The 26349-nt window shown below is 44.3% G+C and overlaps 1 protein-coding gene across 4 annotated transcripts in view; it reads right to left on the bottom strand.

Annotated features, from left to right (window-relative positions):
- PLEKHA5 (pleckstrin homology domain containing A5) overlaps positions 1 to 26349 on the bottom strand; it is a 312397-nt gene that overhangs the window by 62007 nt on the left and 224041 nt on the right. For 2 of the 4 annotated variants that reach the window (XM_067559171.1, XM_067559176.1), the window contains exons 11-12: positions 18849 to 19314; positions 16734 to 16817 (exon numbers count right to left, since the gene is read on the bottom strand). In XM_067559171.1, the coding sequence (XP_067415272.1) occupies positions 16734 to 16817; positions 18849 to 19314 (550 nt within the window). Of the gene's footprint in view, positions 1 to 12198; positions 12253 to 12328; positions 13239 to 16733; positions 16818 to 18848; positions 19315 to 26349 lie in introns of those variants that run through there. The other 2 variants (XM_067559175.1, XM_067559172.1) reach the window with 2 other exon arrangements.

Genomic DNA, 26349 nt, shown 5'->3' with positions numbered 1-26349 from the left:
GTTACTTGCTGCTACAGCTTCTATAAAGAAGGTCTTCTCAGATGATTATTACCTGTCAGCAACAGTCTATACTAACAGGGCAACTTCTGAGTCATGCGACCACATCTCAAACTGGCTTGTGTTGAAGGAAAATAAATACTATATTTACAAAGTGAGGTCCCCCATAATATGCAATAAATAGGAAACTAAAAACTAGAGCTAGTCAAAAAACATTCCCCCCCTTAATAGAAAATGTAGTCAAGACAATTTGTGTATAAATTTTCCACAAAATTTTTTTTGGCAAATTTGAAAACCAACGTTTTTATTAGGAAGTGCCTTATTGGAATTGTTGTCTGAGCAGGAAGCCAAGCCAGTGGAAAAGAGGGAACATGAAATATCTGAACTACAATCTTTCATGATGTACTATGGTCTCCTTTCTTCTTGGGTTTATTATGGCAGTCCCTGGCCGTGGTAATACTAAACAAAACAAGTAAGCGCTGTACACTGCTTAAGATCTCTTCTAGAAACAAGTGTGACCGAAAAAATGGTTACTAACATTTTGTAACTGTTGTCCATCAAGATGTGTTTGCTCATGTCCATTTCATGCTAGGTGTGTGCATGCCATGTGCACAGTTGCCAGAGATTTTTCCTTTAGGGGTATCCATAGGACCAGCTCTGACCTATGGAGCTGCATGTATGTGCTGGTATAAAGGGCGCCAGCGGTTTCACAAAGTCTCAGTTCCTTCTTGCCGGTAATTCTGATAGAGGGGTAGGACGTTGTGTTGCTCGTATCCCCATTCAATGACCCATCTCTAAAAGTTAGTAACTGTTTTTTCTTCAAGTGCTTACTCACGTCTATTCCATGCAAGGTGACTCACAAGCGATACCCCCAAAAGGTGGGCTCGGTGTTCATGCACGTGCTGACTGAAACACTGAGCTCTCAAAACTGGCATAGTCACAGACCTGGAGGGTGATAGTGTAATGGGACATGGAAGTATGAACCAACTACCATGTTGTGGCTCTGCAGATGTCCTGGATTGGTACTCACATGAGGAATGCTGCTGATGATGCCTGTGCTCTTGTGGAATGAGCAGTCATGATGGCCAAATGTGGAATGTTCGCCTGCTCATAGCAAGCCCGGACACAGGTAGCCCTCTCATCATTTCTGCTATTTCTACAAAGAATTGCGTAGACTTGCGGAAAAACTTAGTCCTCTCAATATAGATGGCAAGGGCCTGTCTAACATCCAATGTATGGAACTGATGTTCCTCAGCAGTTTTGTGAGGTTTCATAAAGAAGACAAGAAGTAAAATGTCTTGGTTGTTGTGGAATTACATCACCTTTGGTAAGAAGGCAAGATGGGGGTACAGCTAGACCTTGTCCTTGAAGAACACCATATAAGTGGGTTCTGACATCACTGCTTTGATCTGACACCTTTCTGGCCAAGGTGATCGCCACCAGGAAGGTGACCTTCCAAGAGAGATGCAGTATGGGGCAAGATGCTAATGGCTTGACAGGACCAGGTTTTAGTCCCATGGGGGAATTAGGTCACAAATCTGAGGGTAGAATTTTTCCAGGCCCTTGAGGAACCTGACCATCATCTTGGGGGGAGAACACTGATCTCCTCTGCACTGGATGATGGGAGGCTGAGATGGCTGCCAAGCAAACCTTAATAGAGGAGAGAGCCGGTCCTTGATGTTTTAGGGGAAGTAGATAGTTCAAGATAGACTGCAGAGATGGAGAGAGATTCCATCAGGAGGTCCAACAAGTGAAATGTTTCCATTTGACTACGCCATCGTGGAAGACTTTCTGCTACCTAGCAAGACTTGCCAGACCTGTTCTGAGCAGGCCTGCTCTTCAGTATTGTAGCCACACAGCAATCATGTAATCAGGTGCGAGGGAGGCGAGGTTTGGGTGAAACAACCAGCCATGATCTTGTGAAATCAGGGTGGGGTGGGTGTGCGAGTGGAGCTGCCACTGAGAGGTATAGAAGCATACTGAACCATACTGACGTGGCCAACACTGAGCTGTTGGGATGACTTTAGCCTTGTTTCATTTGAGTTTTAGGGGACCTTGTGAACAAGGGATCAGTGGGCAGGAGTATAGTAGGTGGTCTGTCCACAAGAGCAGGAAGGCATTGGCGAGGGAGCCCCCGATGTGTCTGCACAGCAAATGGAACTGACAGTATTTCCTGTTCTCCCTGGGGGCGAACAGGTCCACCTGGGGAAGCCCTCACTTCTGGAAATGGACACTGACAACATCCATATGAAGAAACCACTCATGGGGAGAGGAAAAGGATCTGCTGAGGCAATCTGCCAGTGTGTTTTGGGCTCCGGGGAAATGTGACACCTCAAGGTGAATGGTATATTTTATGCAGAAGTCCCACAGCTGGAGGGTCTCCCTGCACAGGGCTGAAGATTGAGCTCCTCCCTGCTTATTGATATAACACACTAATGCGGTGTTGTCCATCAAGATCTGCACCTCCTTGTCTGAGATCTGGGGAAGGAACACCTGGCAAGCCAAACGTACTGACCTGAGCTCCCTGACTTATGTGCAGAGAGAGTTCTTCCCAGGACCAGAGGCACTCAGATCTGAGACAGTTGCTGTCTGAAATGTCAAACTAAGGTTTCTGATGGATGCAGGGCAGCAAAGGGTACCCCTTTCACTATAGAATCTGGGTCACTCCACCAAATCAGTAAAGCAAGGACTGGTGGTGGAATCATGACCATCAAGTCTAAATGGCGTCTGCTCGGTGAGTAGACTGATGCTAGTCACATCTGTAGAGGTCTGAGGCATAGCCTTGCGTACTGCACCACATAGGTACATGCTACCATGTGACCCAACGGTTTGAAGCAAACCTGAGTGGTCTGTGTGTGGGTTATGACCTTGGAGATCAGGTACGACATATCTCATAATCTAGCCTCCGGTAAGTAGGCCGTGTCCTGGATCGAGTTGACCACTGTCCCAATATGATCTTGGTTCAGAGAATAGAGTTTAATTGACTTCTGTTCATTTATCAACAAAGCCAGCACCTAAAAGGTGGCCCTTACTGTACTGATGCTGTGCTGGACCTGATCCCGCAAACGGCCTTTGATCAGCCAGTTGTCAAGGTACAGGTAGACTTGCATGCCTCAATATCTGAGGAAGGCTGCTACCACCGCCATATATGTCATGAAGACCTGTGGAGCTGCTGAACAGCAAAAAGGAAGTGTGATGAATTGTACTGCTGCACTTCATGAGGGAGGCCCGATGACTGAAGCCATGAACAGTGCCTCACGGTGACTGCTGATGCTGTAGCCCTGGCTGCTGAGTCAGCTGCATCCAGAGCCACATGGAGGGAGGACCTGGCCAGCTACTGTCTTGCCCTCCTCCACAATGACTGTGAACTCCTACTTTGACTCCTATGGCAGGGAGTCCTTAAATTTGGCCAATGAGTCCAACAAGTTAAAATCATACCTTCCCAGCACAGCCTAGTGGTTAGAGAAACATAACTGGAGGCTGCCCATCAAATAAGCCTTACTCCTGAATAGGTCCAGTCTCTTGACCCCTTTATTTTTGGAGGTAGCACTCAACTGACCATCTGTCCCGCTCATTTGCTGCTGACACTACCAGGGACACCGGGGTGTGTGCGCGCATGTACGTACAGGTACACAAACCCACTGGCTGGGACAGTACTTCTTTTCCGCTCTTTTTGAGTGTGGGGGAAGAGACTAAAGGATCTGCCATTGTGCCCTGACAGGTACCGACACTGCCTCATTAAAGACGGGGCCACTCTGGGGGGAGCTGCTGCAGCCAGAAAGTCAATTAGGCTGTGTGCAGACTCCTTTAGCTCCTTGACTTCCAGCCCTGGGTTCGTGGTGACCCTTTTCAGGAGTGCTTGATAGGCCCTGAAGTCACCTGGTGGGGAATAGATTACTAGGGCCTGCGACCACCTTACCCGGGAATGATGAGGTAGAAGCTTGCACTGGAGGATGGGATGCCTCCTCTTCCTCCACCTGCACCATGTCTACTGGGACCATTTCTGGGACATGAGTACTGGGTTTGGTACCCGAGTCAGGGTCTGGTGCTGGATGGAAGAAACAGTCGTGTCCAAGAGGCGAGCCATCAAGTATGAGCAGTGGGAAGATGGGCCCTGGTACTGGGGGGAATCCCACAGGTACAAATACTGCCACTGCACTGGCCAGTAGCCAAGTGTCACCTGGTGCCAAAGTCTGGTGCGTAGGCTGGGTACCAGTATATCTTTTGTGGAGGATTCCCCTTTGTACTCTTAAGAGAATTCTTCCCTTGAAGACCATGGTGGTGCAATACCTGCTTCCACTTCCAGGTGGTGCCGGAGAACCAGTGACTGATGACCAATGACAGGCTGAAGATCACTGAATCGGGACCATGGAGGGTTTTCCCCTGGATGGTGCTGCCGTGCAGCTCAGTGCCCTTTGATCCCTTTTATCCCCAGTTGCCTTGGCTGACGGGGGGCCTCCAGACATCAAGTCCTTTGCAGCCTGGAAAGCCTCCAGAGTTGAAAGAGCCCGCAGGAGAGAGGACCACTGTCAAGCATTGGAGGCGGGTCCTGGACCAGACTCGGTTCCTTAATCGGAGTTGCCAGAGCAGATAGTGGCTCTGGGGAGGACCAGTGGCCTGGCATGGGTCTCACTACACATGCCACTCCCCGCTTGTCCCTCTTGGACACCGGAGAGTGCCCTCTCTCGAGGTACTGTTTCTTATCCTTCTTCCTTGGCACCAGGGATGGAGAACGGTGCCGGTGGAGTGCTTTGCACGGAAGCTGAAGTGCTCGGTGCTAATTTGGAGAGGCTTAGCTCCAAGACGGGTCTGAGAACTGCCTCCAGATAAATGTCTGTCTTTTTGAGTGTGCGGTCTGAAGCCCCTGCAGATCCGATATTTCTCTTTAAAATGAGTTTCCCTGAGACACTTTAGACAGCTAGAGTGTGGGTCACTCACTGGCATCTGCTTGCTGCAGGAGGTACACAGCTTCAAGCCTGGAGACCAGGGCATGCCCAGCCCCTGGGCGAAGAAGTCCCTCAACGACAGGAACAACTGTTCACATTACTGTACACATTAACACTAAGAACTATATACACTAACTACAATAACTATAAAATATATGACAAGAGTCCAAACCACTGGGAAGAAGTCTTGCAAAAGCAAGAAGGATTGTTCCAGCCAACGATCACAGGTGGTAAGAAGGAACTGAGAGGGTACGGTCATGGAAGAACCCCGTACGCCAGCGCATATGCGTGTGCCTTCAAAGGGTGCTTTGAGCCAAGGATGCCATTAAGGGAAAAATCTCCAGCAACTATGCACGCAGCATACACACACCTAGCATGCAATGGACATGAGCAAGCACTCAAAGAACTTATTGAAACCCAATACAAAATACCCAAAACAATTTGCTACTGACAAATTTAACAAAATAATTTTAACTAGAGAGCGCCAAAACACTGTCAACAAAATGTTTTAAAGCTGAACCATTTCTGGATGCCACCTGGACCCCCCAGCTCTGAGCCGAGACTGCCTCCTGTGCCCTGGCTTGAAGATGGGCAGCTGCCTGCCGCCTGCCCAAATCCATGGGTCCCAGCCTGCGTGGAAGCCTCCTTCCTCCTGCCCCCCCAGCTCGGATTGTGTGGCAGTCACCCACCTCCCGGGCTGGCAGCCAGGCAGCAGCTGCCTGCAACTTGCCTAGGTGGCGGCTCCCCTCCCTGGCTCAAAGCCCAGTGCCCAGAAAGCCAGGTGGAGAGCCCAGCGGCTTGCCCAGTCCTGGAGCCGGGCTCTACCCGCAGGTTTACTTGTCAATTTCACTGCTCTAGCTGAGCGGTAAAATTGACAACTATGACAAACCCAGATTTTACCAGTATAAAGGTCTTAGGAGGGGCCCACACAGTGTGATTTGCCCCAGGCCTGCATCCCCCCTAGGGACAGCCGTGGGGAGCACTGCTATCCACTCTGGTGGGCTGTATGTGCCTGCTCATACCTCAAGTTCCCGCCTGTGTGAGGAGAACACCACATGACCCCGCCATCAGGCCATGATTGGCTGGCATTGACCTTTGCTCCTATATGGAGGGGGAAGGATAGGGGAAACAACAGGGGGTTTTGTGATCTGCTACAGCCACACAGCATTGCAGAACTCAGAACTCTCCAGCTTTATGAGAAATACAGTCATCCAGTGGTAAAGGGAAAATGGTTGTATTTCTCAGAAATTTGAGTGTTGGAAAATTTGGAAAATTGAGTGTTGGGGTTCTTATTAAAATTTTCAGAAGTTAGGGGGTACTTGTTACTTGAAAGGTTGAGAAACACTGCTCTAGGTCAGTGATCCCCAAACTTCTTAATTGGCATCCCCCCTTACCTCTGTACATGCCATCCCCCGGGAGCTGCAGCCAGGGCTGGAGCTGGGGCTGGGAGCGAGGCAGCCGACGGGGCCAGCCTGGGGGCTTGGCCACAAGCAGAACCCCGGTCAGAGGCAAGGCTGCAGCTGAGTGAGGAGCCATGGCTAAGCCAGGGGTAGGTCTAGGGCTGGGAGTGGAAGGGCGGTAGGAGGGGGGCGGGCAAAGACTGAGCGTTAAGCTGTGGCTCGGAGCAGAGCGGGACTGGGTGCTGCTCCTTCCACATCCCTCATGGAGGCTGGCCCGGCCCCTCCCAACATTCCTCCACACCTCTCCCAGGGGGCATACCTCACAGTTTGGGGACCTCTGCTCTATAAAACACTGCAAAGTGCTGACCAAAAGGCCATTCCAGCAGAAACAAAATGACTGAGTTTTATATCCTTATGAAAATGTTTCTAACTGACAGACTTAACTATTCAGTATTTGTCAAGACATGACAATATATATATTCCATTTCACGCTGCCATTTTTATAAATAAATACTAACCCACAGATATGCAGTACAATTATCTGCAGAAGTGGTAGAGCAAAATGGAGCCCAAACTGGATAAGACAGCAACTTATCCACAGTACTAACACAAAAACAGATCCAAATCTTATTGTGATGAGTATCATGAAATCAAAATTTTACAGTATAGGTGCACTGTAACACAATAATAATAAAGCATTTATATAGGGCGTTTTATCTGAGGATAAAGTTCTTTACAAACTTTAATTAAAGTTCGACACACAAGCAAGCTAAAGTACAAAATGGTTTAATGAAATGCCTGATACCACAAAGCAAGTCAGTAGCAGAACTCTGAACAGAATTCAGGAGTCCTGTCTTAGAGATGCCTGCTGTTTCCAATCATTCACTAACCCTTCCCCCAAACTGATGTTTTTCTTGGCTATGCTTTTTTTATACTCAGTTTGGTGTATGAAAGTTTCTGAGGGAGAAATATAGTGAACAATTTCTACCTAAACAAGACATACATGAGAGCAACTGAATCCATTTAATAGTGTATATTTTATTCAGATAATGCCATAAAACCAAAGAACAGAGAGTGACATTATAAACCTATCTAAAATCTGCTAAACATCCAAGAAAAAACTCAGTGGAGACAGTTTTGCTGAAAAAATATTAGTTTCCCTTCTCTTTGTCTCCTTCCTCTCTCCCACTCCACACTTTTGTAAGTTAATCAGATATTAGAATCATAGAATCATAGAATATTAGAGTTGGAAGGGACCTCAGGAGGTCATCTAGTCCAACCCCCTGCTCAAAGCAGGACTAACCTCTGCTATATCATCCCAACCAGGGCTTTGTCAAGCCGCAGCTTAAAAACCTCTAAGGATGGAGATTCCACCACCTCCCTAGATAACCCATTCCAGTGCTTCACCACCCTCCTAGTAAAAAGCTTTTTCCTAATGTCCAACCTAGACCTCCCTCCCTGCAACTTGAGACCGTTGCTCCTTGTTCTGTCATCTGCCACCACCGAGAACAGCCTAGCCCCATCCTCCCTAGAACCCCCTTTCAGGTAGTTAAAGGCCGCTATCAAATCCCCCCTCACTCTTCTCTTTTGCAGACTAAACAAGCCCAGTTCCCTCAGCCTCTCCTCATAAGTCCTGTGCTCCAGCCCCCTAATCATTTTTGTTGCCCTCCGCTGGACTCTCTCCAACTTGTCCACATCCTTTTTGTAGTGGGGGGCCCAAAACTGGACACAATATTCTAAATGCGGCCTCACCAATGCCGAATAGAGGGGAATAATCACTTCCCGTGACCTGCTAGTAATGCCCCTCCTAATGCAGCCCAATATGCCATTGGCCTTCTTGCCAACCAGGGCACACTGCTGACTCATATCCAGCTTTTTATCCACTGTTACCCCCAGGTCCTTTTCTGCAGAGCTGCTGCCCAGCTCGTCGGTCCCCAGTCTATAGCTGTGCATGGGATTCTTTCTTCCTAAGTGGAGGACTCTGCACTTTTCTTTGTTGAACCTCATTAGATTTCTTTTGGCCCAATCCTCCAGTTTGTTTAGGTCACTCTGTATCCTATCCCTACCTTGCAGGGTATCGACCACTCCCCCAGCTTAGTGTCGTCCGCAAACTTGCTGAGGGTGCAATCTACCCCATCCTCCAGATCATTAATAAAGATGTTGAACAAAACCGGCCCCAGGACCGACCCCTGGGGAACTCCGCTTGTGACCGGTTGCCAGCTAGACATGGAGCCATTGATCACTACTCGTTGAGCCCTATGCTCTAGCCAGTTCACTATCCATTTTATAGTCCATTCATCCCCAGTGTCTCACATCTTTCTGCACAGATGCAACTTCTCAGCATCCACTGGGCTGAGTGAATTTCAACTCTGATTAGCTGGAGAGGAGTGATACTTCCTGCAGGAAATTATCTTCTATTATTCAATATTCTGACTTCTGAAGTTTTAAAAAATTGTATACCTTGCAAAATGCTTCAGTACTGAAAACCATAAAAGAACAGATGCATACTGAATAGATGCTATTCTCTTTCTTATCAGACTCCCTGATCCAGGGCTAACCAGATATGAAACACCAGGATATTTGAAACTTAAACCACTATCTCCTGCCCCAGAAAATCTCTACCTCAAGCAGAGATTCCTATTATCAGAGAAGGCAGAAGAGCAGAAGAGTTCATGCAGTCCAGTAGGGATATCTCTATGCCAACCTAATTAATCTGGAAGGTGCTCACATGCTCTAGCAATAGGACCCAGCACCAAACCCCAAGATGCATAGCTCAATCTCACTGAAAAGGATAGTTGGTAATCATAGGAGATTTTCATCATCAATATAACAAAATTACAAATATGTTTTAAGACCTGTTTACAGAATTGCCCTCTGATAATGGGTGCAGGTTCTAACAAAACATACATTTATGGGTGAAAACACATTTAAGTGCTTGCTGACTGTCTATCTGAAATTGGAGGTTTCCATTTGTGGTTACTACTACTAGTAGGTGTGAGCATAGTCAGGGGAAAAAAGGGCAATAAAGAGGCCACTTGAATTGAATTTAGTAGTACACTTTGATAACTAATCCCTTGGCTTCCGATAATGCCATGATTAAATTGTAAGAGCACACACTAGCAAGCAAATAGTCTATACCTATGGTCGCTGTTGATGTGCCAAGTGAGCACTTGTGAAAAGACAGCTAATGTTATGTCTAGCTCCTCTGATGTCTCCTGAATATTGCAGCCAAAAGAGTGTTTCAACCCCTCTGGAAAGAGATGGTGTTTGATTGGTGATCTAAACTCCTTCTGGCCATGAGACTTCAAGGAAAACTGCTGTCTAGAGACAATTGTGTGCTGAACTGTTCCTATGTACCTAAGAACTACAGCAAATAAAAATCCAAAACCATAATGTAACAAATAACAACACTCTCCAAGGAAAATGACAGTATAAAGAATTGCCCCCTAGTAAAAAAGGGTTCCTATGATTTCTTGGGCTTTGTGAAATAAATCACAATCATATGCAATATTTCATTGGGATAGCTCAGCCATCACTATAGGTATACTATATATATAAGGTTTTGCATGTAGTGCTAAGACAAGTGGAATTTTGCAATGCAGCCTTGGTCAGGAGACACTAGCTAATATGTACAGTTCTGAGTTCCTCACAATCCAAAAGGTGGGTGACCAAGATAAAAGAACTGGAGTACAGCTACATGCACCATGAAGAGTGGTTTAGGGAATTTTATATACAGAAGTTACAGACTAGTCAAAAAAGGAAATTTATAATTGTATATAAATAGTTGCAATATAGCAACCCAAAGAGAGTAAAGGATTATTCAAGGTAATTAAACATGCTGTTAGACTAGGAAAAAATTAATGTTATGCATTAGAATTTTTTCTCCTAAAAATAAGGTCAATTTGATAATGGACTAATTTACTAAGGGAAGTAGTTGATGCACCAGCTCCAGAGGTGTTCAAGAAGATTACAGTGTCTCAAGGAATTTATTTAGTATATGGGACAATCCTGGTCTAGTGTAGAGGGAGAGGGGAAAATAATGGAGCAGATAATTCAGAATATTTATTCCAACCCTATGCTTTCATTTTATACTAACTGCCGCATTCTTATGTGAAATTTAGCCACTTCCTTGATCTACTGCTAAGACTTGGTTTATATTTTTAAATACCAGCATAAAATGATTTTATAAGAAACCTAACACATGGAGAAATATTTATTTCTACAAACCTCATCTTAAGAAGACAGAATCCCAGAACAAATGTAATAATCAGTTTTTACCTGACATCTAAACAAGAACTGCTTTTCTACCTCTCAAACAATAAATGCCATTTCCTTTATTTAAAGTAGTATGTCATATTGACCGATCACTGAACTAACCCTATAATCAGTCAATAACATTTATTTAAAAAAATAGAACATAGGTAGTAATTTAACATCTTGTATAAGCAGTAACACAATCAAAGTTGGAAATATTTGAGCTGGATGAAATACTTTGACCTAACACAGCACACAGCAGAGATCCTGACTGTCCACTGCCTGTTCTTTGGGTTGTCACTTACCAACATACACCAATGCAAACAGAGTGCAAGGTGGCTGTAAAAACCACTACTGAATCAGAATGGTAGCATTTTATCTTGCACTCAATTTGCATTGGTAAGTGGACTGCCCAAGGTGCAAGGAGATGACAATCAAGCCTGGAAGTTTCTTTGTACACAACTGAATAAAATCCTGACTACAGCAGCAATGCATAGGATGTCAAGGTGCAAAAAACAAACAGGAAATCATTTGCAATAAGTAATGTTTATAATGCAAAATTCAGCATGCACAATGTTTGAAAAACCAATTGAGATTTTAATATAAGAAACTGATAGTTAAACACCTATTTGCCTACATTTCTTTCAAGCATTTTCTCTGCTATTTCTATAAAAGGTCTCATCATTCTGTTTAAAACAGGGTTCTCAAACTTTTTTTTTCCTGGGACCCCCTTTAAAAATATTTTGGGCTGTGATGACCCCCCCTGCCATGCCATCCTTACTGGCATGCATGTGGGGGTGACAGCTCGCAACCCCCCCCATTAAATCTCACGACCCCCTGAAGGGACACTACTCCCAGTTTGAGAACTCCTGGTTTAAAAAGCTCTCTCTTGCAAAACCCATTTCCAAATCATTTGATCCTGTATTGAAGCTAAAGAGCTGAATGAGACATCCCAATTATTTCTTTATCAACAGATTGTGATGTTTACTACAGGATTATGCCCTCACCCTGAGATCCAGCCAAAGAAAAAACTGAGTTATGAAGGAGTAAAATTTTATTCATACATAACTCATGACCAAATAGCACAGCAAAAAAAAAAAAATTAGCTAGATTGCCTTTTGTTTAAAGTATTTTTTCAAGTTTGGTCATGTTCCTCTTTAAATTCATGTCTTGAAGGAACATCTGAATTTTCTTTATTCTGAACATGCTGAAATAATCAGAAATAACTGTTCTCTATGAATCGTATGCTTGTCACACTTGTTAGTTTGGAAATATCTTATGAGTTTGGTTATTAGGATAAGAAGTTGAGGAAATTTTAGTTAGTTGTGTTACAGGGAAGCAATGAACAACAACAATAAATGGGAACCTGAGAATTAAAAATACATTCTGGTATAAAAAAGAATCTGAGTATTAAATGTATTATTTCATTATATCCAATTTTCAATTAAATTTAAAAATTTTTGGTAATATGTAAATAAGGTAATATATTACATAAAATACCCAACTTTAGTTCATAGAAAACATCTTTAAATCCTTCCAATTTGGCAGTACCATGCAAAACACACAGTCACAAACATACAAGAAAAAGCTGTTAATCCCACCTGATGATCCAAATATATGGTATTCCTTTGAAGGTGATGTGAAAGAATCTCATTCTAGCAGGCAGCAGTCAAGAAGATTAAAGGAAAGAGACAGAAGGTGCAGAATGTATGAAAAAGTCAGTTTGGAAAGAGTTACACTAGCCACTGATCTTTCAATTTAATTAACAACTAATGTTACATTTGTATGCATTTTTACATAAACTGTTTTGAGCTCAAGAGAAAATTGATAATTAAAATTTCCTACAAATCTTGGATGAACTACTACATTATATTTATAAAAAGACAGCATATTGAATTAGACAAGGAAGCAGGAAGACACAGAAAGAGGTATACCTTTGTTTGATGAGGTATTAACTTGCAATTTCCATTCTTTATTCATGTGAATTTAGTAACGATTTTCTTAACAGAATACACACAGAAAACCAGTATGTTCATGGGGATTTTCTATACATGACTACATAGTAACTATAAACCCTTTGATAAGTTTGTGTGCTTTAATGACCTACTTTTGAACCAAGATTATAGAAAACAAAATCACACCTGAGATGAGGCAATATAAACAAAATTAAGTTATTTTATCATCTACCACAATACAGTTGTTTATGGCAACTATTAGTGATTTTTGTATATTTCACCTAATTAGTTTACAGAAACTAATTTCATTTCCAGTTTTGTGGAAACAATACATTTGGAAGTGTTCCTACCCATATTTTGATTTAGTAATGTACTCGCAAGCTTTGCACTGAAAACTCAAAGGGTTAATAGCTGAACATCACATATGCAAGGCAACAATGGTATTCTAATCTATATCCATGGCTAATCAGAGAACTTTGCACTAATGGTACAACAGCAAACTTTGATTAATGAATGGCTCAGTGTTAGTGAGGATGGTACAAAGCACACATTACTTCATAGCTGACCTTTGGGCTGTTGGCCTCAAGTTTTAGTTGAATGAGCTGTGCTAGTGTGTGTTCCCGGATACTACTCAGTTCAGCTTGCTGCCGTCTCAGCTTTATTAACAGCAGCGTGAGCTCCTCTGGCTGAAGGAGTGCAGTGTGAGAAGCCAAAGAGTGGAGAACAGGTTAATTGGTGTCCTGAACAACACTTAAACTAAAGGCATCTTCTCATTGTTAACTGTTAATATGCTAATAATGTATTAAATTCCTTTAAAAGTTATACTATAATATTTTCCCAAACAACTTCTCTAGAACTCAGAACAAAAGGTCAATATAGAATTTATAAGCATTCAAAGCTCTTGAACCTCAAATGGTAGAAATTCGAATCAAGAGGCACAAAGGTTAGAAGCTTGCAGGAGAAAATCTATATAGTCACCACAGCGGTGGAGGCTACAGGTGTCATCCATACTAATTTGATATTTTCTTTTTAAGAGAGGAGGAAGATTGGGGACCACTGCCTTCGTCTGAGTCTTTAGGTCACACAACCCCCCTCACCCCTGTTCACACCTCCTCCCAGCTGGAGCTGGAAGCAGGGCCACAGTTGGGACTAGGGGCTGCAGGCTGAGTCGGAAACAGCAACCGGGAGCCGGAGGCCAAGGTTGAGGCCCCAGCTACATCATTGCAGCCGAGACTGGGAGCAGGGAACAGCAGCAGAGGCTAGGAGCAGGGCCACGAGCTGGAGGGGTAGCGCTGGGAGCCGAGGCTGGAGTGTAGGTTGGGGGTCAGGGCCGGAGCAGAGTTTGGGGCAGAGTGGGATAGGATGGCACTCCCTCCCTTCCCAACTGGAGGCTGGCCCAGGCCCTGATGCAGGCCCCCCATCATTCCTGGGGGTGAGGGGCTGCCGTGCCCCACAGTTTGACGTCCTCTGCTCTAAGGTCAGAAGGGACCATCATGACCCAGTGGTCCCCAAACTTTTCCTCTCATGCCCCCCTTACCAGTAATAGAATTTGTCCACGCTCCCACCCTGGTTCGGGAGCTGCGGCCAGGGCAGAGTAGAGCTGAAAGCAGAGAGGGACTGGGTGGTGCTCCCTCCCCGCTCCTTCATGGCGGCTGACTCAGGTCCTGCTGCAGTCCCGGATGTTCCTTCATGCCCCCCTCAGTTTGGTGACCAGAGTTAGTCTGAGCTCCTGCACATTGCATGCCACAGAACCTTCACCCACCCACTCCTGTAACAGACCTCTAACCTCTGGCTGAGTTACTTAAGTCCTCAAAATCATGATTTAAAGACTTCAAGTTATAGAAAATCCACCATTTACACTACAGTAGAACCTCAGAGTTATAAACACCAGAGTTACAAACTGACCCGTCAACGACACACCTCAATTGGAACTGGAAGTATGCAACCAGGCAGCAGCAGAGAGAAAAGAGCAAATATAGTACAGTATAGTGTTAAATGTAAACTATTAAAAAATTAAGGGAAAGTTTAAAAAAATATTTGACATGGTAAGGAAGCTGTTTGTGGGCTTGTTTCATTTAAATGAAGATGGTTAAAAGCAGCATTTTTCTTCTGAATAGTAAAGTTTCAAACCTGTATTAAGTCAATGTTCAGTTGTAAACTTTTGGAGGAACAACCGTTAACATTTTGTTCAGAGTTACGAACGTTTCAGAGTTATGAACACCTCGGGACTGGAGGTTGTTTGTAACTCTGAGGTTCTACTGTAGTTTAAACCTGCAAGTGTCCCAGGTCCCATACTGCAGAGGAAGGCAAAACCCTCCCTGAAGGTCTCTACCAATCTGATCTGGGGAAAAATTCTTTCCCAGCCCAAAATATGGCAATCAGTTAGACCTTGAGTACATGCACAAGACCCACCAGCCAGATATTCCAACCCCCAGAAAAATATTGTTCTCTGTACAACAGCAAAAGGAGCAAGGAGAAAATATTGAAGTTTGCCCTTTACTAAAACTAACTATTTTAAAGAAACATTGTCAAGGTTGGTAGGTTCAGAATGTGACTTAATTTCATCTGTTTAAAAAGTCCTTGGTAATCCTCTGCATGTGTGTTTTTTTTTTTTTTTTTTTTTTTTTTTTTTGCCAAAACACCTTTCAAAGCCCTTTTGTTTTACTAAATAATGATAATAACCAAAGACCATCAAAACAAGTGTATGGCATGGAAGAAAGTATCAGAAGCATGAAAGATAATTCCTCCCCCTCACTGCCTCAAAGATTTATAACATCTCATCTATAAATATTCTTGATAGTGTACCTTTACATCCACCAGAAATGTATAGGTTAGACTCTCACTAAACATGAAAAAATAATCATGAGCAACTGATATCTCCTGGATAACTTCAAAACACTCTTATTTTTAGAAACAATTCTGCCTGTGCAATTTTCTGAGGATCCTCTTTTCTTAGCAATACTGCCCAAAAAAACCTAAGAAACCCCAGACCTTTGTTTTCTAAGTTGCTCACCTGGTCCTGTTGCTTACTCCTCACCTTAAGCAAGTTTTATAATGACAGGTCAATTATTTCTACAGCAACTGACTTTGTTGTTACAGTTATTCAATTCAAGTTGGGAAAAAAAATCATACAGGAATATAGTAGACTAACTTTTACTCTGTTTTCATACAAGTTTCCAAATAAAGTGGGGAGGAAAAATATCGAAAATGTCAGAGAAGTTTATATTATTGAAAAACAATTACTATCCATTTCCTGCAACATAGAACAAGCTCATGTGTTTCTTAATCAAACCATGAACAAAATGCGTATCAGTAAAACTGTGGGCATGTATTGCAGAGGTCCACTAGAGGGAGCAAAGAATTTTATTAATCTCAGTTGTCAACCCCATCCAGCTTTCACTGGTAAAAACACAATATGAGAGTCAAGTTCTGTAATGGTTAATCTTGCATTTTCTACTATTCATTTCAGTACCAACTGGAGTATTATTTCCCGAAAATATATTATAAGGATTTAGGTCACTAAAATAGATTTTAAAACTGGTTCCCAATGAAAGCCTGTCCACTTTCACCTAAAAAATTAAATTAAGTTTTAAAAAGAACTAATTTCTCTGTATGACCATAAGACAGTAATATCTCTGTATACTAAATATATAAGAAATTGAAATGTTCAAGGATGAAAACATTTTCTGTGGCAGTCTTGCATGAACATACTTATAATTTGGAAATTAAGTAAAATAAATTTGTATTGTACATTAATAAAAATCCTTGGTTTTTGTACATACTTGTCTTATCATAGAGCACATTGTTTTACTGAACACAGATATACTATGTTCAGAAGAGGTAGATTTCTGTGTCAAATGCATGTTGGAAAAATCCTAAAATAGAAAACTTGACACTGTCCTAGATGTTTCCAAAATAAGATACTCATAATGTGTAAGTGAGTTATTTCCAGAAAGAACTGTGTTTGCTGGAAGAAAATCTTAACTAAAAACCATCCACTCCTGTTCTTTGAAAATCCTCAATGTAACCAAAGAATCAACTTGTTTAGTTTGGAAATCTTTGTTAATTCAAGACTGCATTTAATACAAGGTCTACAAAGAGAAATGTTGCAGTGTTGCATATTTTATTTTATAGATTGTTCTTAAATAAAAGATGACGTACTAAACAGAAGTGCCACTCACCGTTTTGCCTTGGAGGCTCTGGGGAGTAACAGGCTGTAAACTCAGACCTGCTGGCATCGACCTTCTGTCAGGCATAAAGACATGCTATGGAAAAACAAGACTGCACATTATAATCCATGGTTGTGTGTCAAAATCTTTTGTACTGAGAGTTAAATAGGAATAATATTTTTCAAATCAATTTTGTTCTTATGAAATATGCCAGAGGGTATGTCTACATTGCAAATAAAAAACCCGTGGCTGGCCCATGCTGGCTGACTCAGGCTTGTGGGGCTGTTTTACGACGGTGTACACTTTTGGGCTTCGGCTGCAGCCTAAGCTCTGGAACCCTCCCACCTTCCAGGGTCCCAAAGTTTACACTGCAATGAACATGAGCCCCACATGCCCAAGTCAGGAGGCTTGGGCCAGCCCAGGTGTCTAATTGCAATGTATATCTAATGCTGTCATTCTGGGTATGTAATGAAGTTCTCTGTTGATCTACAAAATATATTCAAAAGCAACTCAAATCCTCCAGCGTGCCTGAATCCATGCCCTGGAAGGACCACCTCTAAAGCTGGGAAAGTACTTCAGTCTTCATGGCTCATTCAGTGTATGGCCCCTTCCACTTAAACTGCCAGCAAGAGCAAGTTGGTCTCCCAAGCATGGTGGTTATTTTTTAATTAAACACTTTTTGTTGAGAACTAGACAGATCACTGAATATTTGATCTAGGTCATGAAATATTTCTAGGTTTTTGTTCAAATAGCTTTTAATCTCTATTAGGCTGACATGGATTCAATCTAGTATTTCAACACTATTGATCCTAAACCATTCAGTTCCCTATTTATACATTTTAAAAAGGAATTAATGATTTATAATTAATAAGTAAATAACCAGAAAACCTAAAATCAGTAGATGGCAATAAATGGCACTTTCTAGATTAACTTGGAAAAAAAGCCCTGAATACAGAATACTAGCAAAATGTATTATATTAGTAAACTAAAAGCTCTCAGTTCAGACACTGCTATATAAAATATACTATATGTGCTGTGCGCACTTGAGCAGGATGCTCTTTTTCAGGGCTGGAGAAAATGCTGAGCTCCATTTCCAAAGCAGTAACAAGCAGTGAACTTTAAAACAGAAACACTGCTCTTTTATTGGTTGGAGGTATTTTCAATCCCAAAGGGGAAAACACAAAGCAATTTAAAGATGATTAAAGTTTTTTAAAGCAATTCCTTGCTTCAATATTTCAGCAAGCCACGACATTTCACAAAGAATCCTGAGTTAGGAGTTCAAGGAACAGCTTCAATGCAATCTTGGAACACCTTACTCTAGTCTAGTGCAGGAAAATGGTTAGTTTTACATCCTCCAACAGCATGATTTTTTAAAAGGAGCTCTCGACTGCAGTAACAAGGTACACAGCATAAGCATAACAAGTCTACCAAAGCATGTCAGGGATCTAGGTTTATGATTCTAGCTTATTCCCATTTTAATTCAGCTGGCAAGGGGTAACAGCCTTATGGGTGGTCAGTCATCTCACTGGATAATTTAACAGTAACCAGAAAGTTAGCCTGACTTGTGGCTGAAGGTGAGAAAAATAAATAGGGATAAAGGCGGCAAGAACTGAGTGCTCTGAGAACCTTGAGTATGCTGAGGAAGAGATTACTATCATTTTCAAAGATCAGATTGGACCTTGATTACAATCCCAGAAATTCCAAATGCCCTTTTTCTTCAGAAGCCTATTTGCATACCCTTAAACTACTATGGAGATTAATGGGAATATCAACTTGCTTACTGTCTCTCGCAGCAAAGTAAGAGTACGTTATACAATGTTAAATTTAGCACTGTTAAGATAACACTTCTCCATCCTCTAAAAGAAAATAACTTCTGCCATCACTTATACAGGCTACACCTGACTTTGTAAATTATATTACTTTTAAATAAACATTTAATATAGGAATGTTTTCATAGAAAGTGGCATGTAACTGTATCTACATTATAATGAAACGTGATATAGCAGAACTTCCCAGAGTAACATGGGAAGTCTGGTTCCATGTAGCAGAATACTTTCTATTTAAAAAAGAAAATAATAGAACAATTTATTTCCAGTTAACTATGTTTAAGGAAAGTAAGCATTTCACCTTAGGATGTGTCCTATGTCTGCGGTCAATTGTTACATCTCCCCTTTGCACTGGTGAGGATACTTCTGATCTGTATGTCCGTTGAGGGGAATATCCTTGGTAGCCAGTTATAGAACCATGGGATGGTGATGTAGGAATGGAATGCATTACCTGATCAGAAATATTAATCATGGTTTTTGGACTACTTAAAGTACTATGTCTAGTAAGAGTAGTTTGCTTATTATAAAATTGACGTTGTTGCCATTCATAAAGTTGCCACATTGTGTCATCCCGCATGGATCTCCGTTTTTCTTCAGCTGTTACTGGTCCTATGGTCCTGTCATAAACCGATGGTGTCACACTACAGACACTGTCTGGCCTCGTTTTGCTGTTCCTTGGCAGGGTTCTATAGCCTTCTGGGTAACGAGGTACAACTTGGGGTCGGTGGCTTGGCATATTTCTTGGTAGCGTCTGATATGAAATTATGCTGAAACAAGAGTTTTCCTTTAATAGTCAAGAATACTGCTAGTATGAGAATACAAAGTTACCTAATTTCTTTCCATGCTTGTTAGATATAATACTTTATCATCTGTTCAGATATTATAAAGCAACACATTTTACAAGATCTATGCCCTCCATCACACAAAAAACAGTAAAGGCTACTGACAACTATGCCAAATGAATACACTACATATAATGTAACTGGATGTCTTCATTAGCTAGATTAATTATTCAACTCAATATTTCATACCAATCCCATCTTCACATCAGTTTACTTAGTTCCCATTTCTGGGTCAATTCCTGAGAAATGTACCAAAGCTTGTTTGGACTTCAACAGGAGTTTCAGATGCTTGGAATATACAGCCTTATGATCTTTTATTTTTATTTCAGCTCTATCCTGCAAGGTGAATATTGGTCTATAAAAGTGGATCATTGCAAAATGATTACATCAAAAACATTTATTATAGCTAGAATAAGGCAGAATAATAGTAATGATCTAATGTATTTATATTCTGCAACCTTAGATAAACTGTTTGCGTAAATCAGCCCAAGCAAAACAAACAGCAAATTATTTCTCTGTATTATCAGACAATGTAATTTTAATGCTATTTTTTACTTTTTAATTTGCGTGTGAATGTAAAACTCTTCTTTAATTTGGTACCATGTTAACAGCCCTGAAAACTGAAGTCCTTCAGTCACAAACTGGGTGGCAATGCGAAGTTTTCCATACTAAACCATCAATATGCCTCAACTGTAACTGGAGGGACGGACCTCTTCCAAGGGGTGAGAAGTTAGGTCAGATGCCTTGGCCGCAGACTGTCATGAAGATTTCCATTTAATGGCATTGGTAGTGGTGATTTTTTTGATGTTGATACTTTTCTAGTGAGAAGGAGAACACCTAACCCATTTACCACAGGACATGGAACATGCAGTTTTTAGTCACACGCAAAGTTGGCTAAATTCAAACTGACAGCCTAGAAGTGAAAGGCCCTACACATCTCATTACCAATACTCAGAGCCATTTAACTGTTTGAATCACTTGTAATCCTGGAACTGAAAATTAGTGGATTATCGCAAAGGGCGCATTAAAACAGAGTTAAGACCCAAGTGTAATCAGAGCCTCGGAAACTAAGTATGAAAAATGTAATTTGTTTGTAGTAACTATTTACTTTTCAGTTATGCAAAATAGAAAAGTTAAGCCAAATAATTAATTTTTGAACATTTACTATAACCTATGAGAATCACAAGAATCACAAATGTAAACTGCTATAAAGTGCTTTACAAATACTGATGACTCAATCCTCACAACATCCCTGAGAGGAACTGAAATATTATTCCCATTTTGTAGATTAATTTACCTATCATATACAAAAATATTAGTTTTTTGCATGTCTCTTCTCAAGACCATCCTCTTTCCAGATACTGCAATGTAAACTCGCAGAATTGGGTAATTATGAAAAAGACAGTACCTTTCCCCTCCCCCCCAATAAAACACATCCAAATGACCTTTTGCTACACTTTCCAGCAGAGTGGATTGCTTTAAATCATAGCGATTTAAATCATCAAGAGAAAATCATTGATTTAAATCAAGTTTCCCACTGATACTACTTCACATATTTCTTAAACAATGGTGCGCATATCTGATCACTAAAACATGTTACTTTACAACTCAATACGGCATTTTACAACTAGGAGAGTAATACTTCGTGTAATTTTTTAGATAACTTGATTTTTATTAATTTAGGAAATGGCATATAATATTCATTACCTGTGTCAAGCGGCAGATGCAGAAGCAGTACATTAGGAATGATAAAAACTATATCACACACACAAACACAGTGGCACTTCTATTTTATCAAACTAAATCTTATATCTGAACATGTTTTTGATGAGATTTAATTGTAACTGTTATTTTTTATATGAGAGAGAAATGTAGTATTTTATTGATGTTTTTAAAAAAAAAATCTGATTTAAATAAAAAAATACCAAGGTTACTTACCGGTAACTGCTGTTCTTCGAGATGTGTGGCTCATGTTCATTCCACTATAGGTGAGTGCATGCCGCCGTGCACGGTTCCCGGAACTTTTTTCCCCTTAGCAGATCCTGTATAGCTAGCTCTGGTGCCCCCTGGAGTACTGCACACATACAGCAGTACGTGAGGCACTGCCGGCCCTACACTCCCTCAGTCCCTTTTTTCTGCCAACTCTAGCAGCGGGGACAGGGGGTGGGTTGTGGAATGGACATGAGCAACACATCTTGAAGAATGTCAGTTACTGGTAAGTAACCTTGTTTTCTTCTTCGAGTGGTTGCTCATGTCCATTCCACTATAGGTGACTAACAAGCAATACCTTGGAGGTGGGTATGAATTACCGGTGAGTTGTGCTCAGCACCTCTCTGCCGAATCCCACATCCTCTCTTGCCTGCTGGATGATGGCGTAGTGGGACATGAATATCTGCACCGACGACCAGGTGGCAGCTCTGCAGATGTCCTGCAGGGGGACTCTCTCCAAGAAGGCTGTAGACAAGGCTTGATCTCTGGTTGAGTGTGCTGTGATGGTTCCTGGAAGCGGCACCCTCGCCTGCTCGTAGCAGAACCTGATGCATGATGTAATCCACGAGGAGATGCTTTGGGTAGAGACAGGTGAGCCTTTCATCTGGTTAGCCACTGCGACTAAGAGCTGCGTCGATTTCCGGAACGGCTTTGTACACTCAATGTAGAAGGCCAGGGCTCGTCTCACATCCAGCAAATGTCATCTCCTCTCCTCTGAACCGTGCGGTTTGGGGAAAAAAAAAACAGGGGGAGAAAAATATCTTGGTTACAATGAAATTGGGAAACCACCTTGGGCAGGAAGGCTGGATGCAGTCTTAACTGCACCTTATCCTTATAAAATACTGTATAAGGGGGATCCGAGACCCTCCTAGCTGAGGTAATGGGCCACCAGGAAGGCTACCTTTCATGAAAGCAGGAGCAGAGGGCATGAAGCCATGGGTTCGAAATGGGGCCCCATGAGTCTTGAGAGGACCAGCTTGAGATCCCAGGGAGGCACTGGGTCATGGACCTGCGGATAGACCCTCTCCAGCTCCTTGAGGAACCTGACCGACATGGGATGGGAGAACAGCGATCTCCCCTCTAGGGGCTGATGGAAGACCAAAATGGCCACCAGGTTACCCTCAACGAGGCCAGTGCCAGACCCTGGAGCTTTAGCTGGAGCAGGTACTCCAGGATCACCTGTACAGGCGAAAGGCTGGGCGGAATACCCCGGGACTCCGCCCAACAGGTAAACCGCCTCCACTTAGCCCAATACACGACCTGTGTAGAAGGTTTCCTGCTGCTCACCAGGACTTGTTGGACCTGCGCCGAGCAGGCTCTCTCTCCCTCCATCAGCCACAGAGCCTCCAGGCCATGAGGTGCAGGGAGTCCAGGTCTGGGTGCAACAGGAGACCATGGTCCTGGGAGAGAAGTTTGCGCCATCTCAGGGGTGGGGCGATCAGAAGGTCCAAATGGCAAGCTGAACCAATGCTGTCTTGGCCAGTACGGAGCGATGAATATAACATCCACCCTGTCCCTCTTTATTTTCAGCAGGACCTTGGGCAGGAGCGGAATGGGTGGAAACGCATACATGAGGGTCCCCATCCAGCCCATGAGGAATGTGTCAGAAATTGACCCAGTCTTGTGACCTAGCAGGGAGCAGAACCTCGGACACTTGGGCTACGTTTACACTGACGGTGGCAAAATCAGTGAGACCTGCTCAATTGATCAGGAAGTCGACTGAGTAAGTCCACCCCCTCAAGTTGCGTAGCTCAGCGCAGTGTGAACGGCATGCAGAAGGGAAGCTAAGAAGTCAACGTCACTTACGCAAACTACTCTGCAAAGTTTGAGTAACTTCTGTTGACTACCGCCGAATCGCGGGGTCAGTGTGAACCAGACCTTCGTGTTCCAGGCCTACACAAATAGGTCCAGCTGGGGAACACCCAATTTCTGGAAGATTGTAGTCACGACCTCCGGGTGCAATGACCAGTCGTGGCGGGGTATAAATGACCTACTGAGACGATCCGCCTCATCGTTCCTCACTCCTGGAAGGTGAGAGGCAGTCAAGTGGAAATCGTGACTCATGGCAAAGTCCCACAGACGGATAGCTTCCTTGCAGAGGGTGGAGGAGCACACTCCCCTCTCTCCCCCCCGTCTGTTTATGTAAAACATGGCTGCGGTGTTGTCCGTCAGCACCTGCACCACTGCCTGCTAGGAATCAGAGGTACACCTTGCATGCTAGGCGAATGGCCATCAGCTCCTTCACACTGATGCGCAGGCGCCTCTCCTCCCCCAACCAGAGCCCGAGTGCCTAGGTTGGTGCTAATGTGGGCTCCCCATCCTACATCTGAAGCATCAGAGATTAGGATGACCAACGGGACCAGTTCCCTGAACAGAATACCTTTCATCACTGCCCTGGGAGTCCGCCACCAGTTTAGGGAGGCTAGGACGAGCAGGGGAACTGTGACCACCCGGTCAAATTGGTGTCTGCTCGGCACATGTACCGAGGCTAACCACGCCTGAAGCGGTCAGCCTCAGGTGAGCTAGTCTCACTATGTACGTGCAGGCCGCCATGTGACCTAACAGCTGTAGGCAGTGCCTGATTGTTGTCATGGAGCATCGATGCAGCTGGGAGATGATAGAGACCATCGCCTCGAAACGTGGATGAGGCAGGAAGGCTCTGGCCTGGGAAGCGTCCAGGGTGGCCCCTATGAATGCTATACATTGCACTGGGGTTAGTGTGTACTTCTGCTCGTTTATGAGCAGTCCCAGCCTGCTGCACGTGGAGCAAGTGAGGGTCACGCTCCCCTGCACTTGGGACCTGGACCTCCCCTGATCAGCCAATCGTCCAGGTAAGGAAAGATTTGCACACCCTCTAGTCTCAGGTGGGCAGCCACTACCGCCATGCATTTGGTGAACACCCTTGGAGCTGAAGATAGGCCAAAGGGTAGGGCTGTAAATTGGTAGTGGGAGCCAGCCACCGTAAAATGGAGGAAACACCTGCGGCTGGGGAGGATGGACACATGAAAGTATGCGTCCTTAAGGTTGAGGGCGGCATACCAGTCTCCTGGATCCAGGGAAGGGATTATGGAGGCTAGGGACACCAGGTTTTGCACATATTTGTTTAGACAATGCAGGTCTAATTTTGGTCTCAGACCCCATTTTGCCTTGGGGATGAGGAAGTATCTTGAACAGAACTCCTTCCCCCCTCTGCCTTGAGGGACCATTTCCATCGCTCCTATGTTGAGGAGGGTTTCCACCTCCTGCAAGAGGAGTTGCTTGTGAGAGAGGTCCCTGAAGAGGGACAGAAGGGGAGGGCTGTGGGGGGGGGGGGGAGGAGGAGGAGAAGCAAACTGTAGGGGATAGCCCCCTGAGACTATCCCAAGGCCCCAACTGTCTGACGTGATCTTTGCCGATTAGGCATATAAGGGCCTTAACCCGTTTAGGAAGGGGCAGGGTGGATCCAAGAGAGCAGTAGAGGGGCCGCCCTCGGGCGCACCATCAAAACTGCCTCCTCCGATTGCCCGACCCCCTTGGGGGCCCCCGCTGGGGGGCTGAGGACAAGCTGATTTCGACTTCTAAACCTCCTATTTCTGTCGGGTTGAAAGGGCCTAGGTGGAGGCCTCAGTTGCTGCTGTGCCTGGGAATGTGACTGCTGCCTGGAAGCCTGGGGCATGTACAGGCCCAGGGAGCGAAGCGTGGCCCTGGAGTCCTTCAGACCATGCAGCTTCGCATCAGTCTGATTGAAGAATAGGACCGACTCAAAGGGGAGGTCCTGAATCGATTACTGCACCTCGTGGGAAAGGCCAGAGGACTGCAGCCAGGAGCACCTTCTCATGGAAATGGCGGAGGCTATGGCTCTACCAGCCAAGTCAGCAGCGTCCCTGGATTTCTGGAGCGCTGCCTTAGCACCGTGATTCCTTCGTCCAGGATGGTGGTGAAGTCTGCGGCCTGGTCCTGGGGCAGGGCCTCAGCAAACCACCTGAGGGAGTCCCAGAAGTTAAAATTATATCTACCCAGGAGAGCCTGATAGTTGGCAATCCTGAACTGCAGGATGTGGAATAAATCTTTCTTCCAAGAACAAAGACAGTAAAAAGCTGAATTTGTTTGGAAGTGGAACCTGGCTGACCTTACCCGTCCCGCTGGTTGGCTGCGTCCACCACCAGGGTTCCCGGAGCCAGGTGAGTCAACAAATACTCAAACCCTTCAGCTGGGACATAATACTTTTTCCCGGCCACCTCTGACGTAAGGGCGTCCGAGGGAGAGGTTTGTCACAGGGCCTTTACCATTTTGAGGACCCTATCGTGGACTGGTAAGGCCACTCTCGCTGGGGCAGCCGCCGCCAGCACATTGAAGAGGGTATCATCAGTCTCCTCTAACTCCTTCACCTCCAGCCCCAAGTCACCCTCTTGAGCAGCTCCTGGTGTGCCCTTAAATCCTCCAGGGGCACCATGTGGTCCCGGGAGACTGCCTCGTCCGGTGAGGAGGAATAGGACTGCTGAGGCACGTCCTTGTGGGTGCTCCCCCAGCTGACTAAGGGATGCACCCTTAGAGGGTCCCTCCATGGGGTCCGACTCCTCATCTGAGGAGTGGTGTCTATGGGTCTTGTCCTGTGCCGGAGGCACTGACTGAAACCCCGACGACAGGATGGATTGGGGTCCCAGACCCATCTGGATGCCCCATGGGGCCAAATAAGGCTATCATTGCAGCCACTGTCCCTGGAGCCAACCTGGGGCTAACTGCGCCACAGACTGTGACGCCTTGTGGGGGCGTCGGCTGTCCCCCCCCTGTGAGACTGCGAGCTACTGGGCCGGCAGTGCCATGCACGTCCTCGGTCCCAGGTGCCATTCCGTGCCGGGGACCATCCTCTTGACACCTCCAACCTGGAGGACAAGGACCACCTCCGTCGCCACAAGTGGTGCTGGCGAGCGGAGGTGTGCTCCAAAGAGCTTGAGGTAACGAAGCGTCGTCTCTGTACCAATGACTTGCGGT

Source organism: Emydura macquarii, unplaced genomic scaffold (genome assembly GCF_026122565.2).
Source record: "Emydura macquarii macquarii isolate MOO-44397 ecotype Brisbane River unplaced genomic scaffold, CSIRO-AGI_Emac_v2 contig_2205, whole genome shotgun sequence".
Taxonomy (NCBI): domain Eukaryota; kingdom Metazoa; phylum Chordata; order Testudines; family Chelidae; genus Emydura; species Emydura macquarii.
This window is presented reverse-complemented; position numbering and strand designations above follow the sequence as displayed.